The sequence below is a fragment of the Passer domesticus genome, chromosome 2 (assembly GCF_036417665.1).
Source record: "Passer domesticus isolate bPasDom1 chromosome 2, bPasDom1.hap1, whole genome shotgun sequence".
Lineage (NCBI taxonomy): Eukaryota > Metazoa > Chordata > Aves > Passeriformes > Passeridae > Passer > Passer domesticus.
The window spans coordinates 15,037,687-15,056,503 of NC_087475.1; the positions used below are offsets into that span (position 1 = coordinate 15,037,687).

The 18,817-nt window shown below is 40.2% G+C and overlaps 1 protein-coding gene across 6 annotated transcripts in view; it reads right to left on the reverse strand.

Moving 5' to 3' along the window:
• Positions 1 to 202: 202 nt before the first annotated feature.
• The window catches only part of MBTPS2 (membrane bound transcription factor peptidase, site 2), a 39,529-nt gene continuing 20,914 nt past the window's right edge, over positions 203 to 18,817 (reverse strand). Inside the window, exons 8-12 of one of the 6 annotated variants that reach the window (XM_064407467.1) lie at positions 18,113 to 18,207; positions 15,664 to 15,859; positions 7,309 to 7,384; positions 5,990 to 6,054; positions 203 to 4,417 (exon numbers count right to left, since the gene is read on the reverse strand). In XM_064407467.1, coding sequence (XP_064263537.1) covers positions 4,266 to 4,417; positions 5,990 to 6,054; positions 7,309 to 7,384; positions 15,664 to 15,859; positions 18,113 to 18,207 — 584 coding nt within the window. In that variant the 3' untranslated portion in view covers positions 203 to 4,265. Of the gene's footprint in view, positions 6,055 to 7,308; positions 7,385 to 9,350; positions 10,192 to 10,474; positions 10,670 to 11,856; positions 15,534 to 15,663; positions 15,860 to 18,112; positions 18,208 to 18,817 lie in introns of those variants that run through there. The other 5 variants (XM_064407466.1, XR_010355479.1, XR_010355481.1 and 2 more) reach the window with 5 other exon arrangements.

The window sequence follows — 18,817 nt, forward strand, 5'->3', positions numbered from 1 at the left end:
TAAACAAGGGAAAGTAAAGTTATAGTTATTATTGTTTTTAGGTAGTCAGACACCAAAAAGGATGGTGTATCTTATTGGGACCCAGAGAGAATATATGAATCACATATGAAGAGAACGAGAATATATGACAGAGTATAGCAATTACCACTAATAAGGAATTATATCACTCTACCTTATTTTTAAAAACAGACTTAAGCACATCAACAATCAGACAATGAATTTATTTGCAGGATACATTTATCATACATAGAAAACAATACTTATTGTTTGGTTAATTAAATAGAGAAAAAAGCAAAACAAAACCACAATACATTATTCAGTGTTCCATATATTTGTTAGCTGACATTTTCAAAATGAAGCTTTTTTTCCTGTTTTTTAAAAAAACCCATGATCATGAACAATGCATAGTGGGAACAAAGGATCTAGAAATCTAACATTCCACAGCTGTGAGTCAGTGTGAAAAATAAGGCCATGTAAAGGGAAAAAAACCCCACAGTGAATTTCTAAACAATACATATTCCATTGACAGGCTTCAGATAAGATCAACTGAATATATGAAATTTGAAAACAATGTTATGTAAGGAAAAGATAAATTAAAAATATTAACAAACAACTTGGAAATAGATTTTCCTAGTGATGGCTTGAAAATAGCCTCCAAACTTTCAACCCAGTATCAATGAAGATAAATTATATGCTGCAAAACCCATCCCAGGATGAATGTCCAGAGGTGAGAAATACCCAAGTCCATTTTACAAAATAAGCTAGAACTACCCATGCTACTTATTCAGGACATATTTATCAAAGGAATGACAAAGTGTTAAGAAAAAAAGTTTGACCACCAATCACTGAATGATTCAGTGAAGGGCTGAAAACATATCTTCCTGCTCTGAAATGTTAATTACAAGTTCTTTTCAGGTTTCATGACAATGTAAATGGAATGAAAGGAATTGCAGTGTCATATCCTGCTCTTTGTTCCTGTCCTTTCACACCAGGTCAGCAGTGTGAAAGTTTCATAAAGCTGCCATGAACTGAAGTCCTTCACTGCCCTTAAACGCTGCCATCTGCTCTTCACATGATGGAGTGGAGGAGCCCAAGGACCAGCACTCAGAGAGCTGCCAATGTTCCCAGAGGCTGCATTGATGCAGGGTGTGTATCCCAGGTAACTCAGACACATTAAATAACCAATAGAAAGCGTCACATGAAATTCAGGATAAAGAGGGTATAAAATATTTGCCAAAATTGGATCTTACCTGTGTTAAGATTCAAGATTCCTTACTCACAAAACTACAAGAACATAGCTGAGGCAAGACTGGTTGTGGAAATTGGTCTGAATGCAGGTGTACAGGAAATATATTTTACAAATAACTACTTATATCTAGAGTTTAATTCACATATTTTAAAAACAATTAAATACAGACTAGGCTATATTAAACCTTTATAGGCCTTCTTCATCTGTCATTAGTGATATCCAGATCTGTATGAAAGCTCTGAATTTGTAAGACATACATAATTCATTTTTAAAATACTCCTACAGGTCACCCTTTGACATCATGTAAAATGTATGGGAAGCTTTGGGAACGCTGGGATTGCTGATATGCTAAACTGAACAAAACAGATCCTTATTAAAAGAAAACTGAAACACCCTGACTGCCGTGGAGAGTCCTATCCTGAAAACTTTATTTTTTCAGAATGCTCTACACAGTGTTGTTCATCCCAGCTCTCCAGAGCAGCACAAACAGCAGCAGTAAAGAGTGAAGGCTGACCTTTTTTAGTTGCCCTGAAAGAGCTGTGTTTACCGTGCTTGTAGCTGAGGTTTCATAGAAATAAGAAACATGCTTTAAACATCAGCTGAACAAAACTCATGCAGCAGTGGTTACATCATGTCCCCATCACTTGTCTTCTGTTAATAAAGAAGTTAAAAATTGCTTTTGGGAAGAAAATATAAGTTTCTCCTTTCAAATCCAGAGAAAATCATAGAGAGAATTCACAGAGAGGAGGAAAAGAAAAACAAGAGCCTACATTGCAGGATATGGAGGACTGCTGTAAGCTATCCCTAAAAAAGCACTAATCCATCCTATGGCTATGTGTGTATCTGTTATACAAATGTATGTATACAAACATATCCACAAATGTAGAATTATCACATTAACCATTAACATGGTTGTCACAGAAACTATCAACATGGTTGTTTCATTCTAAATAAAAATGATGAGTTAACAAATTTTCCACCGTGGCTCATAATTTGGGATGACTAATCTGCAAGTTTGTCTATACTTTTTTTACTGAAGCCTCCCTTATTTAATTTGTACAGAAGCAAGCTGGTTTTAAATTCCTAAGTTAGCAAAAAGCATGTAACATCCCCCATGCTAAGGAGTTTGCCTTAGTATGACATTTTCATGTCATATCATGCACTATCAGAACATGCTATGTAAATATTTGCTGATATAAAAAACAACTTCATTAAAAAAGTAGAATAATGATTATAATTATGGAATTCTTCTGGAAATTTTCAAACAAAAGCGAAGTATATAATTTCTGAATATTAGACATTACTTTTTCCATCTGATACAGATTTAAAATGCATAGTATATACATAAATATAGCAGCCATCCAATCTTTAAGAGTGCTGTGTTTTATAGTCCAGTCAATATGCCCTAAAATTATATTGATGGATTTCATATTAAAGATTATGAGGGGCTAATTAGAATAAGATGTAGAAGGATTTAAAGACTTCCTATTTTTACAAAAAAACCCCATACATCAAAAATACTCCAGTAAAAATCCAACACACAAAAATCACTCTGTACTTTTGTGTTTTCTCTTGCTAAATAAATGACCAAAACCCAAGAAAAAAATCATCCCAGTAAGTGTATGTATGGCACATGCTTATCAGAATGTAATCCATATGTCAGGATTACAGAGAATGAAATGAACCCACTGAACAACTTCTTCTTCAGAGAGTAGTCCAACCTGACTAATACCTTTGTCCACACTAATCTAAGATGTGCTGGGTCACCATTCATACTCAGTTTGCCTTAAGTCTTGATCTAAAGAACCTGTACATACCTAAATCAACCCTTACTCAGTCAAATTTTAGCATGTGGAGAAATGGACTCATGAATTATTTTTAAGCACTTCTAGTACTCTCTCTTCCATACATGACATCTAGGGTCTTTAGAGTGCACTAGGGTGTCTGTTTTGCTAAAGCCTTGACCAATGTCTTCTCCACCCTCTTCGTGCTTATGAGGTCAGACACAGACTGAAGTTCTACTCAGCAGAACTGTGGCTTTCACTGACTGTGTAAACTGTGTAACTGGCTTTAGCTTTGTTTGATAAAACTTCATCTTTTAGTAGCACACTAAATAACCAGGAAGAGCCTGTCAGCCTCATTATAGCAGATGAAATTTGTGCATGCCAATTCAAAAGCTTTGGGTTTCCCTAAAACTGTTGCCTACATTTCCATGAGAGGCACTATGCTAAAGGATTGTTCCAAGCCATTTCAGTCAACATTAATAAATAAATATCAAACTTGACAAGTTTTGAAAGTAAATACTCCTGTCTTACTAAACTACATTAAAACTTCTAAGTCCAAATTAATTTTTTGCACTGTAGACTGGATGAGGCAGAGGAAAGTGTTATAGAGCCGCTGTAAGAAAGAGCTCAGATCAGTAAACAGCCACTGAGGTGAGAGAGCAGTTTGGAACAGAGCCTCAGAGCCAGGCCTTGTGCAGGGACCAGGCTGCTCCTGTCCTCCTGCCCACCAAGGGATGGCAGAGTGGCCCACCAGAGCTGCTACTCTGAAACCTCTCTGTGTTTCCAGGAGTGATGGCAAGTTAGAGTTACAGGGTGCAGTTTGCATTTCTTTTCTTGCACTTTGTTTTACTTTTAATGGTCCCCAAAGGGGCCAGTTCACACTGGATTGAAGCATTCACCCTCTCCTACCAGGACCTGTCCCAGTTTGCCCAGGTTGAAATTACTGAAAAGGAGAGGCACAGGCCAGCCACCCCACAGAGGTGAACTTCAAGGGCCCACCCAGCCTGTGGCAGCACTGGAAATGGGATATAAACTAGCCAACAACAAATAAATAAGCACGGTTTCTCACCACAGTTTGCATCATTGTAAGACAGGAGTGCATCTCAAGTGTGAAAGCTACTGTGCAAAAGTACACATCAGTGGGCAAATGCAAACATCACAGAGTTATGAATCTGTGCAGCAACACCAGGAATTGGGCTCAGCCCCACTTTGAAATTACCCAGGCTTTCACCTCAAGTGCCAAAATAATCTATTTTACCTGGTCCTGGATGTTTCAGTACTCCCTGCAGGCCAGGATTTGTGAGCTTAGGTTCCACTTCAGATCCTGATGGAAAGGCCATTTCTGAAAAGGAACTCTGAGCTGCAGCAGCTCCTATGGGGAACACTGTATGAGGCAGAAGTTGCAGGGTATTTTTCAAAAATTTTCTATTTCAAATATTTAGGCTCACAAACCAGAGCATTTTTGTTTAAATATCAGCCTATATTGAGGCAAGGCTCTGACTGAACCTGATTTAGATAAACTAGGCAATATATCACAGGAGGAAAAGACATAAAATATATAATCTTATTGGGTACAAAACATTACAAACCTAAAGAGCTTCAAAGCACCTCAGACATACTTCAGTCAGTAAAACTCTGACTGTTCTTCCACTGTTCATTTAAGAACAAGGATATGGTCTATATTCATCTCAGAAAGCAAAGCCAAATGTTTAAATAGTTCAAGTCACAATCATATTCTTCCTGTAAATAATTAACATCTAAGACAAGCTAAATATCTTTGTTAGCTATCTTTGAACAGAATGAATCCTAGCAAAGGAAAATTACCCTTTGAAATACAGAAAACCATCAGTGAGTTACTGTACATATTGCATGCATAGCATCAGAAGATAGACACCATAAAAACAATAGGTTTCACTTTCAACTGTGAACAGGTAGAATACAGTATTATTTTCTGAGTAAAACACCACAAACATTACATGTCACTTAGGAAAACTGTGCACAGCATACTTCAGCACTCAGAAACTAAATTTCAGTTATCTTGTAGCTATTGCTGACAAATATTGCCTTTAAAAAATTTCAGCTGCATCTGATAACATACAACTGAAAGTGTAAGCAACACAAACACGTGGGCTTTGTTACCCTCCCACATGCTTCATTTTTAGCAGACATTGGCACTTCTCATCTACATCCCGAGGACAACATTCCTCCAGTCATTTTGGCCAGGTGGAAAGGAAAGCTACAAACCCAAATGGCTGCTCTCTCCCCATTAACACATGGTAAGCATTTACCTAGCTTTTCTCCATTTTGAGACTGGACTTTAGGGCTTCTTAAAATCCAGTTTGGTAGAATACCATTGAAAACAACCAAAACAAGTCACTGAAGACTATGCTGATTGAGAAATGATCAGAGCCCACACAGACAATTATTTAAATTACAAAAAAACCCCTGTTTTTTCCCTCCAACTTTACAAATATTTGAGGCAAAATAATTCCCTTATTTTGACATCTAAATTAATGAAGTCTGATTTTTTCCTATGCAATTTTAAAATGCAATTTTTCCAAAATTAATACAGTGCTTAAAGAGTAAGTAAAAAGGCTCCTACTTTTTCCTATTAGATTTCCCATGACCACAGGCATGGTGTTATAATGTTTTAAATTAAAACAGCAACTACCACTTGATTGTTCTTTCAGTGTCATATTAAGGGAATTACTTCAATATCAGTACTGGACAAATTTTAAAAGGTAATGGATTCATTATTTCTGTGTACTTTGAGAATTGATGGAAGAATATCCAATGCTCTACCGTGCTGTCACCATCCAAAGTCCCAGTGCAACATTGGCAGCCAAAAGTGCACTACCAGCAAGCAGAATCAAAAAGCCAACAAGCTCTCTGTTTTGTTTTTCTACAATTAGGGAGCTCAATGTGGCTTCCAGGAAGGAATTTAATATCCACTGACCATCCAAAGCGAAGCAGGGTACAGCGTTGATAACTGCCAGTGCTCCTGATAGTGAGATGAGGTACCTGGTTCAATGTAGTTAAGGTTCATTAAAAGTATCTGAGAAAATACTAACCAAAAAAAAAAAAACACAACCCAAAAAAACCCCCTCTATATGTATTGAATTTCTAGTATGCAGAGAGAGACATACAAAGGTTATTTTTCTAGCTGCCATTCTGTTTCACAGAAATTGTATGAGTACAATTAGTTTTATGCCATAACATACCTACTCAGAGAATTGCCTTTACAGATTTTTATTTTTTAAGGGCTAAATTTGGATACCTGCACTCCTCACAACTTCAGTGAAAGCAGGAGACAGCAAAACCACCATCTTCTTTGCTTGCTTTGTGTGGTTTTGGAGGAAGGTTATAGCTCTGACTATAGCTATGCCTGAACTAAGAAGGTATTCTAGACCCAAGTATGAAATCATGATTAGGAATATTTTCCAAAACACTCCCTAGTAAATGACTAGAATATCATCAGATATCTGACTAACTCTCCTTACCTGTTAGCCAGAAAGGCTGAGTGGATTTCTGTACATGTGTGTGCACGTGAGAATGAGGCATGGGCAGGTAATTTTCACTGCTGGTTAAAGGCTTGCTAACTGCAGGACCTACCTCCATCCTGAAAGGCCAGGCAAGAAGACACAGTCTGAAAGCAGCTGGGCCAGTGTGAACCTTGATGTGTTCCCAGAAAACAGGAGCTTATGTGGTACCTTTCCTCTGCTTCTATGGACTTGTTACTAAACTGAACTACACAGATTAGTTATTCTATAGCCACACATAAACATTTCAGTTTCTAAGACTAAGAGTTCCTAGATTAGATTCCTAGACATTCAAGTCTACTAATCTATATGTATGTGTATATATATAACCTTGTTCATTAATAAGCAAGAGTTAATTGAATTATCCTGTTTTTTGAACAGCTATTTTCTTTTCTTTTGAAGAAAAAAAAACAAACTAGGAAGAACATCTCGTTTTTCTTGACTTAAAGTCAGGCTTACTTTGGCTTTTTTGTCACATCTGTTAAGGCTCACCCTCAAGAGTTAAAAAAAGCACTGACCAAAAATATGCTCTTAAGCACAAGAAAGTGAGAGGTTCATTTTTAGCCTGGCTCATGGACAATAATCAATGCAGAGACAGGATAAAGATGTCAAATCTCTACAGAAATATTTTAGGATATCCTGTCTAAAATGACATCCAACTGAAGTTTTGATAGGTCACTAAATTCTGAACAGTTCCCTTCTTACCTTGAAAGAACAAACATACTTCAAAGGATACTTGCAAAATGTCTCTATCACCACAGGCAGATCAATACTTAGAAAGTTTTGTCGTGGTACAAAACTGCTGAGACTCACTGAAATGAAAATACACAAAGCATGGAAAGTCATTCCAGGGTTATAACATTATGAATTTTAGATTATAATTTTGCAGAAAAATCACTTGTGAAATGACTCTCTTCCAGGACAAATAATCAATCTCAATAAGGGTTGGATTGGTTTTTTTTGTTTTTACAGGAGTGCAGCTATTGTATTTCTCTTAAATGTGGCCACTATCACAGTAAAGGCACTACACAAAGCACAATTAGCATTTCAGTAAAACTAGATCTAAAATACATATTTTCAGGGGCATCTTTATTCATAAAGACCCCACTGTATGACTCCAGTATTTTTCAAAGAAAAGAGATTATAGTTACCAGACTTTTTCAACATATGCAGTCCACGTGCATACTGTGGGTGCACATGTGTATTTTCTCTGAAGCCAGAAAAATTTTCTCTGTCAGCACCTGCAGAAGATCCCCCTAACCTGAGGCTGAGCTCATGGTGTACAGGAGAGGGAGAGATGGGCAGCAGAATTCTGGAGATCCTCTGAGGGGATGCCGCTGATTATCAGAGATACAACTGGGAAGTTCTTTGAAACATTCTATGTGTTTTCCCAGCAGTTTTTAGTATCAAGGCATTATGATAAAAAGAATAGTTGAACCACAAAAAAGCCCCAAAGATAATTTTTTTCCCCCCCTTATACCTATTTTACACACAGAATTACTCAACTAAATGCAACATTTTATTAAAATACTCTTTTAGTCGTATTTTAAAAATTACGTTGGTTAACCAAGCAGACATTACAGCTTTCTGCAGCTTGATACAGGGGCTTGCCCCAGTGCAGGTGCAGGACCTGGAACTTGGTCTTACTGAACCTCATGAGGGTTCTTTTCAAGTTTGTTCAGGTCCCTCTGGATGGCTTCCCATCCTTCAGGTTTGCCAACTGCACCACGCAGCTTGGCATTGTCTGCAGACTTGTGGAAGGTGTACTTGATCCTGCAGTGGGGAGGCTGTGTCCCAGCCCTTGGGTGGAGCTGCCCCATGGGATGTGCTCCCCTGGTTTGGAGGCAGCTTCCCAGGAGCACTCTGAGTTCCATCTCCACACAGGCCCACCCTGGCTGCCCGCTCATTCCAGGGCCATGAGGTCACACAGCCCCACGGAGCTCCAGCAGCTCTCCCTGAGTGCCACCCCCACACAGCCCTGCCCTGGCTGCACGAGGCCATGAGGTCACAGAGCTCCATGGCACTGCACTGGCCATAAGAACCCACTGCTCAGCCCCCATCCCCAACTGCAGCAGCAGCAGTGTGGTGGAAGGGGGACCATGGCCCTTGTTGACCGTGTTTTCCTCTCCCTCTTCATTCTCTTGATGGTCCTGCATTCCGGGGCTGCCAACTATTTTCTACAGAAATCACAGGAAGCAGGTAAGCTGCCAGCACTGGTCCAGTCTTTCATGGGCTAGGGTAGTCTTCCCACCAATATGTTTTTTCCTCCAGTTCATTAGTGAGGGTTTCCTCTGTGTGAGCACTTTCCTGTTAAGAGAGTCCCAAGGGTTCATCTCTGCTCCAGGGGTGTTGCACATTGTGCTTGTAGAGTGTTGAGCTGCCAGCTCAGAGGTCCCCAGGTCCTCCTCTGCAGCTCTGGCAATGCACTCACATCTGGCTCCCATGCTGTTACCTGACCCCCATCCAGTGCTTCTGTACACAAAAGCAGATCCCAACACACAATGGAAACGCCTCTCTGTGCTTGCTTCTAGATGACTCTCTAGCAGATTCTCTGGCAGCTTGGAAGAAAGATGGTTTGGAGTTTTTGGGCGAGCCTGAAGCACGTAAGTTCTCGATGTCCTATTCTTCCTTTGAAAGAATAATTATCACTAATGTGTCAATATCTTACTAATGAGTAATTTTCTTTAAGATGTTAAGACTGATGGCTTGCAGAAATCTCTAGTCACCAAACATATGCATAATCCCACAGGTAAGTTAGTTGGAAGAAAGTGCATTTACCTTTCAGTCTTCCTTCCACGTCAAATGCAAGCTGTTCATCCCAAGGCCGATGCCAGCCTCTGGCATGGTAGTTACTGTCCTATGGTCAGCACAGGATGGCTGTGTGGCAACAGGCTCTTTCCCCAGTGCTTACTCTTGCACGTCACATCAACAACTAAGCTGAAAGTGTGTTAGGTTCAAAACATCTGGATCCCATTGCAGAGACAGTGAAAAACAGGAGTCTTGTACAAACATAGCTTCCCCTGCAGCTCCATCCCAGAGCTTGCCCTGAGTACCTAGACGACCAAAGCAGAAAAGCAGCCCCAAGCAGGATCATTCTCATGAGCTGAGGTCCATGTTAATGTTCTGACTCGTATATTGGGCAAGGAAGCTAGAGGGAACCTCCCCATCCTCCATGCCTGAGCCATGCTGAGGCTTTACTTGTATCTGCTTTTTGGCAGTGCTGATAAAGTCTGGAGAAAAAAAAACGAATGCGAAAGCTGGTGGATCTCCTCAGGCAGACCCAAAGCACTCAGGTACTGAGCAGTCCTGCTGGGGTCCCTTATGGGGAGACACATCCTGAAACCTGGGAGTGGCTGCAAGGGGTGCACATGCTGGAGAACAGGCAGACAGGGAGAGCAAGGCTCAGGTGTCTCCTGTGAAGGCCTGACTCCATCCCTTGGGGTGTGGGAGCTGGGGCAGAGAGGGAGAGCTGCAGGTAGAACTTCCTGATGAGTTTTTGCTGAAGAAGTGACTGGCCCAGCAGCAGTGCGCCCCACTGTGCTCTCCTCCTGATCATTTGAGTTCTGTTCAGAGGGACAACCTGTCCCCAAAGGGTGGGAATATGCCTCCAGGACCAGCACTGGGGGGAAAACAGAGAACATTCTGATGATATCAAACATGCTTCAAGCTCACGAGTGGTAAGCTGGCAGAGGACAGGCTAACACTTTGAATTGCTCTGCAGAAACAACCAAACAAGTTCCTAATGCCCATGAGCGCATGGAAACTATTTACTGTCGAGGAGCAGGCTGTGTGATAGGCGTAGTGATAGTCCTGGTTGCCGTGCTAGCCGGGATACTGATGTGCTCTCTCGCAATCTGCTGGTGGCGCCAGAGAAAACGGTGAGTCATCGATCCCCTCACAGCTCCTGCTTCCGTCAAAGGCAGCTCACAGCCACAAAGCACTTCCAGTCAGGCTGCTGCGCAGCAGCAAGTTAGTGGCTGGTTGAAAAACTCTCCTGAGGCTTTTGCAGCTGTCTGTTGCTGTAACGGGTCTCTTATTTTCTGGGTCTTCTCTTGGGAAGCCTACTTGGACTGGAGCCAGGCTCAAACTGAGCCTGCCTGGACAAGAGTAGCTTGCATGAGTGACAGGCAGAGGCAAAAAACAAAGTCAGCATGAGAAAGAGTGGGGGGTAATATTGCTCTAGAAAGCAAGAGATGCATTGGCACCTCCAGCTGACCAGTGAACCTGCCTGGAGGAGTCCCTCCTCTGCCACAGCGTGTCAGCAGCTCCACTCACAGCAGTGAGCCCTGCCAGCTCTGGGCCTGCTGTGGAGGAGGGTCCCTGCATCTCACCTGCAGCTGAGCCACCTCCTCTCTCCACAGGCATCTCTCTGGAGACCGGCAGGAATGCACCCACCTGATCACACACTCAGACAGCCAGACCAATTCACCTGAACCTGCCCTGCCACTGCAGCAGACCTAAGAAACTCACACATCTGATCCCTGAGCTGTCCCTGTTCCCCTGCCCCTCCTTGGCTGCCCTTAAGCAGCTGTGGGAGCTGCCCAGCCCCAGCCACAACAGCAACAGCCCCCTCCACCCCCAAACCTGCTGGCCCAGCCCTCTGGACAAAGCTGAAGGTGGGCATGCCAGGGTAGGAGTTGGGCTGGCAGAAACACAACCAACGGCTTCAGGGATTGGCTTTTTGTCTGAATAAAAGGGACAGTCTTCACACAAGTATTTGTATAGTATCAGAATCTCCAGAGCTGGAAGGTACTCACAAGGATCATCAAGTCTAACTCCTGACCCTGCACAGGACATCCCCAGGAGACACACTATGTGCCTGAGAGCATTGTCCAAATGCTGCCTGAACTCTGCCAAGCTTGGTGTCATGATTGCTTCCTTGGGGAGCCTGTTCCACTGCCTGACCACCCTCTAGGTGAAGAACCTTTTCCTGATATATACCTAAACCTCCCCTGGCACTGTTGTAGGCCATTTCCTGGGGTCCTGTCACTGGTCACCAGAGAGAAGAGATCAATGCCTGCCCCTCCACTTCCCCTTGTGACATTGTAGACCATGATGAAGTTTCCTCCAGGCTGAGGAAGCCAAGTGACCTCAGCTGCTCCTCAAATGGTTTCCTGTCTAGACCCTTCACTATCTTTGTAGCCCTCCTCTGGATGGATTCTAATGGCTTTATATCTTATATTGTGGTGCCCAAAACTGTCCCCAGCACTTGAGGTGAGGCTGCCCCAGTGCAGAGCAGTGGGACAATCCCATCCCTTGCCCAGCTGGCCATGCTGCCCCTGATGCCCCCAGGACACAGGTGGCCCTCCTGGCTGCCAGGGCACTGCTGGCTCATGTTCAGCTTGCCACTCACCAAGACACTCAGAGGTCTTCCTGCAGGGCTGCTCTCCAGCCTCACATTACCCAGTTCGTCTGCATGCACAGGTCAAGTGATATCCAAAGCAAACAACTTGTCAAGTTGAAGGCTGGTATCAAAACATCTGATCAAAACTCCTGTTCATGAGCCAAAATATCAGAATGGCTGAGACAGCCAGTGTATTCAAAGGTTTCAAGAGACACACACTGCAAAACACTGTAGTTTCAAAGCCTGACTGCCTCTTGACAAACACCTAATGGCCACTACTATCCTGAACCTGAAATTATGCCTACATTGTGGATGGATCATAGCTCTTCTTCCCTCTTTGTTACAATAAACTGTTGTCACTGAGAGCCACTAGACATGGATCTAAACTCCAAATCTTGCTGCTGAAGCAAGCTCCAAACACACAGAAACTCTTCAGGAAGTTGCTGGACTGAGCTCTAGAGACTGTAATATTAGGCAATGAATTTTGTGGTTGTAATGGGTCAAACATAATGGTAGTAGGCAAATCTGTCCTCTGAAGAATAACAAAAGAATTACAGAAATTGCTCTCTACAGACTTGTCTTCAAAGACACTGCTGGGAAGAGGTGAACAGCAATGAGCCCAGATGAGAGAAAACAGTCATTGTTTTCCCACTCTAATTAAACAATTCTTTGACCTGGAAATAACATTTCTTTTGTTGGCTCATGCTAGATGGTGTTGGCAAATATTGAGAAGGATTCACAACAGACACAATTTTAATTGGAAGTGACTTGGAGACTGGGTTGACCAAAGAGCTTTTCAAAACTTCTTCATGGGGGAAAGGGCATGTATGCCATGGAGGAGACAGACAGAATGGCATGAGATATTTCTGTGTGGTCTCCCAAAGAACTATATATGTAATCCTTTAAACCGGGGTTAAAAGCAATGAAGGAACATCCTCAGTTATAAGGGTAAACAGCATGGAAATTCTGAGAGAACAGGCTGTACCAGAAAGACCTTCACCATGGATTATGGCTGTTGTTGCTCATAAACCTGCCCAAAGCCAGGAAATGCCTTTTTTTTTAATTTTAAAAGACTTGGATATAACAGGAGACTGGTCAAGCTTGAGGAAATGATCTCTAGGTAAGTTCCATATTCTTTTTGTGAAGAAAATCTTACAATTTTTGGTCTGTGATGGGTAAGAATAACATTTAGGGATATGATATTTCCTCCAGTAGTGTGAATTCCAAATATAAATCTTAAGTCACCAGATTCTTCCCAACCAACAAGGACCAGAGAAGGAAGCAAAAATAAGGCAGTATTAGAATGAGGGACATGAGGGAATAAAACCCCTCACACAAAATAAAGAAGAAATGCTGCAAATTTGCATGTCAGTACTGACAGGGCCCTCCATTTCAACCTTACTGTCCAACAGAGGAAGGGACTCTAGAACATAACCAGCCTGCAATAGGAAGATTTTAAAAGACTTAATACCATGTGTATTGAACCAACAGTCTGAATTTATATTGGATAACATTAGATACTTTTCACAGAAAGAATGCTAATTAAAAGCATTAATGTGTCTGTCCCAAACAACATGCACTCCTAATCACCCTTCTGTTTTAGTTTTGGCCAAATCTCCATCCCTGTAAATTCATTTAGGATTATAATTCTTTAAAGTTTTGCTATTTTTAAATACTGGAAAAACGTGGTATATATAGCCTCCATATCAACAAAAATATTTTTGCTACGATATTTTAATTTGAGGCAACAGAAAGATTTAATAGAAATAAACTGTAGAGACTATTTCTTCTAAGCAGCTAACATAGATATACTTTTTAAAAAAACATATGTAATCTGGAACTTATCTTCAAATGAAAATATGACATAATTACTGCTATTCCATTAATCAAGACTAACATGACAAAATACCAGCCTAAGCAGAAAATAATGCATGCATAATTTTAGAATGTTATTCAAAAATTGCTTTAGTGACATTTATTGAGAAAGTATAGTCATACACACTAGTACTATGACTCCCATATTATGTTGTGTGTTAAATATAGCACCACTCCAAAAAGTAATGTTTCCTGCAGGCATACAAATCACACTAAAGAAGAAGGCATTTCATTAAAACATATTCCTATTTCAAAGCTCACACAGTAGAGGAAGAAATTATTTTCTTTTTTTAACTGTAAAAAACTGATCAGTCACATTTGGGGAAAAAAAACAAAACAAAACCACACCAAACCTGTTGGCCCCAGCCAGTCCTGTATAGTGCAATGCTAAGCCTGAAGTATTTAGAAGTTGTCTCACTGGAATGAAACTCTACAATGGCAGAGCAGACTGCCTGATACCCAAGCCAGCATCCTATCATTTTGGTCTAGTGTTTTTCCAAAGAGAACATAAGAGCACAGATTACATTTGCAGCAAAGCTGATAATAAAATTAAACTTCTAGCTTTCAGATGAATACATTCAGTGCACAGTTCCAAGGTAAATCACTTTAAAATTCTACTCCTACATGTGTATGCAAACAGTATTTTTAATACTATTTAATACTTTAACAGTATTGTTAAAGACCAAGAAAAGAAATTCTGAATAATTATAAAACTCTATTCTTAAAATATGTTGCTGTGTTTGAAATAATATCATCAGATACAGTAGTGTGTGTTGGTAACACACAAGTGAAAAATGTTTTCCTCTTAAATGGCATAAGGTAGAAGTAACAAATGAAGAGATCATATTTTGGGCTTAAATTAGAGTATATTATAAAAAAAGTTGAAATAAGTAACTCCTCACAGAGTATAAAATTACCAGTATGGAAAAATAAAACTGATAGATTAACTGAAAAGATGGTATCCAAGAATGTTAATGGATTTACACCACCAGATTTCATCACTGTTTCTAAAACTCTTTTGTACCTAATTCCAGTGCTTATTCAGAAAAGTACAATGCCTTCCGAAGGAGATACTTCCAAGGTTGTACTTCTAAAATCACCCCAAGAGTTTCAGCTCTCTGTGAGGAACAGATACCTTCCTCACAGGAAGGGATAGTAATTTAACACTTCAAATTTCTTAAAGCCCATCTGCAGCTGATTTTCATAATCGCACTCAAGCTACCAAGTAGGATGTTGAAGAATTTGTACATTCTTTCCATACTCACTTCAGAAGCAGAATTACTTTTTATTTATACAAGATGCCCAAAGGAGAGTCACAGTGAACTTCAAAGAAAGGAACTAAAATTTTATATGTTACTTAATTTAGGGCAGTCAAATGAAAAAAATAAATCAGGAAAAAACTATGTTGTGATAACACTTGTGGCTTAGTAGTCACGGGAATCTGTCACAGATACTTGGATATTAGGCGTGATTTAAGCAGTCATGCTAATATTCCAGGCAAGGTGCTGGATCAAGGTGCCCTAGAGATTTTACAATAGCATTTTGAGACATTTATGTGCTAGGCAAATGCAGACACCTGGTTCCTATGACTAACCTGAATAAGATCTGTTCCAGAAATAGCCCTTTCATAGTTTTCTGAAAAAACAACCATCTCATATCACATATGGTTTCTATTACCTTCATAACTCATTGCACTGTGAACATTTTATTTTAGGTCTGAGTAGTCCATATCTCTCCACTGGCTGTAACAAGAAATGGGTTCTGCTTTAAACAAATTAACTAAGAAGCACTCCAAGACCTTGTTTAAGCAGGCAGGCAAAGGAAACCATATTAGAGATTGCTTTTGCTAAACTTTAAATAAATAATACCAACCTGTGTACTGAAGATGCATGGGGTGTCCCACATAGAGCATGTCAATATGGGGTGGATGCTTTACCCTGATTAGCCTTGTTTGGTTCTCCAAAGAAGGAGTCACACAAAAGCTCGGAACGAAGTCCTTATGGCAGTCCATGTTGGATCGACAAACTTTGCTGGCTTCAATAACCTTTCGTGCTGGCAGACAGGCATACTGCAAAGGGCATTTAAAATCATCATGAAAGATAAAGGTAAGCTATCTTCCAGCAGATCAAAATAAAAGGAACAAAAGATTCCTTTTTAAGCAAAGAAATGCCTCACTGATATAAGCCCATGAAGAGCTAAAATCTGATTTTTTTCCCTAATTTTTTGTTGTCAAATCCTGATGAATCTCTACCTGATGCATATTTAACCTGTCATTCCATATTTTGTAGTGTGGAAGAGAGGGTATATACATATACCAAAATAAAAGTAAACTATTTATAGCAAAGTACACATATGCACAACAGAAAATCATGGCATCTAGACATAGGTCAGTGATTTCTAGTGGACAGAGCCTGTATCAACATCCTAGTGACTTACCTGTTCAAGATGAAGTTTTAGCAAATAAACCAACAAACCTACCTGGTGTGTGGTAGCTAAGAAATTGTTCTCAACTAAGATGAACACAGGACTCAATGCACTGCTGTGCCCCAACCCCTGCCTATAACACTCTTCCACTCTCTAAGTCTGACAGACCAGACCTTTCTTGCTCCCCACGGGACAAAGTACAGCAGAAGGGAACAGGAAATTAGTTTTCCCCTTCATGTCTCTCAGAAAATCTCAGTGACACTTTTCCTTTTGTTCTAAAAATAGAAGCAAGGAATCATAATCTACTATATGCCTTAGGAGGAAAAGTAAAAGTAATTTCTACCTTCTCAGCCTGATCATTGCATTCCCCATAATGCATGAGTGTCAGACCCTCACCTTAACCTTGATACAAATTCCTTCTTCTCTCAGGGAGAAGACACACTTTCAAAAACTGCTGCATAGCACTGCAAAGACCATTTAAAAAAACCTTCAAAACTCACAGCCAGTCTAAGGACACTTGAAAGTCACAAGGTCTCAAGCCTCCTGATGTTTTGATTTCTTCCCTGTTCATAAGTAGCAACTGCAAGCTTAAGAATGCCCAGGCTCAATGGGATAGTGATTTATCAAATCTTGCTGCCACTGCCAAATTTCAAATGAACTGCTAGAATGTGTTCAGCTCTTAGTGGTTAAATATCCTGGAGCGGGAAGTTTACCACTGTACAAACTGTAAACATAGCAGATTTGGAAAAATTTATTTTAATTTCTTTGCATATTTATCATTAGAGTCAGAAAAATAACAAACTGCTATGTGTAGGAAAGTTTACACAGTTGATTAATGTGTTCTTCTGCTTGTAAAGAACCAACAGAAATATTCCATCACTGTCAGTATGGAACATATATTTTAAAAAACATTGATATATGTTTCATAGAATCATAGAATGGCTTGGGTTGGAAGAGACCTTAAAGATATCTCATTCCAACTGCAGTCATGGGCAGGGGACACCTTCCCCTAGACCAGGTTGCTCAGAGCTCCGTCCAGCCTGGCCGTGAACATTTCCAGGGATGGGGCATCCACAGATCCTCTGGGCAACCTGTGCCAGTGGCTCAGCATCCTCACAGTAAAGAATTTCTTCTTAATGTCTAATTTGAACCTGCCCTCTTTCAGTTTAAAACCATTCCCTCTTGTCCTATCACTATATGACCCTGTGAAAAGTCACTCCCTAGCTTTCTTGTAGCTCCTTTAGGCACTGGAATGCAGCTAAACCCTTTTCTAAGGGAGTAAGGCAAAATCCTACTGAGAAACTTTGTTTCTACATGACAAGAAAATCAACATAGTGAAAAAAGGTTCAAGTATGGGCCCTTATTTTGAGAAACTGGGCGATCTCTAGGACCTTCTCCTGCATATTTTTATTTAAATTTAGGGAGTAGCACTGCTGGCTTCAGACAAAATAACTGAACAGACAGTTCAGGGCTTTGCTTCCCCTGTAGTGCTGAATACTTTAGAAGACTGAAACACCAAAATAAGCAATTTCAACTTCTTCTCAAAAGTTGTTTTTTCTCGCCTGTATTGGGTATCCAGAATACTGAAAATGACTGAGGTATCTTTCTGCCTAAAGGAATGAAGTGTCTAAGATTTTTTATGATTCTTCCAGAGACCCCCTGTCTGATTATGGGAAAAACTGTAACTAATATTTTGTCATTTTTAAGCTGTAATTGGGAAAATAGTATACATGTACACCTTTATTACAAACTGCAGATATTCTTAAACACTTGAGTATGCTTTATAGGTGTGGACATGTGTATACATATATATAGTACGTGTAGGTGTGGGCAAATAGTACTAATTTAATTTAAAAAATAGATTTACCAAAGAGAATTAGCAGTTTAAGTAACTTACCAGATGGCTGTCCAACTTATTGCTGTATGAAAAGCAAATGTCTGTGAGGCTGTTGTTACTACAACATTCAACTGTGCCATCAAGCCTTCTGTAAACTAAAGAACATAGGCATAGAGCAAATAATCAATATTATTTGCTGAAAAAATTATTCTCTGAATGAAGTAAAACTATTATTACTATTATTAATTATCCTGCAGTCTTCACGAATTACACTAACTCACAGTCTAGCTGAGGCTCAGTCACAACTACAAATAAAGCTTCACCACCACCATGTCCCATGATTTCAGCCACACCACATACTGATTTTTTCACCTTTATAAATTTTCTTGAGACATTGGGGATCTACCACTGCATTATTTTGAGCACTATAAGTTGCAAAACACTTTTATATCCATTGCCTCTAACTCGCACCAATATTTGGCATAGAAATTTGTTAGCTACTACAGTACTGATTTCACTGGCTGGCTATGGAAATGGCCAAGACTCAAAACATACTTTTCACATCATGAAAGCCTTCCAAGCCTTGAAGGCTGCAGCAGTGAACAAATTATGTCTTAAACCATGATTTAAGGTAAGGAACCTTTGTACATATGCTCTTGAAATGAATTAAGCCTAACTGGCTGTCCAGCTTAAGCACACACAGATGCAGAAGAATGGTCATGGTAAGGATCTGTACCACAGCAACTGCAGTCCCTTCCCAGGCAG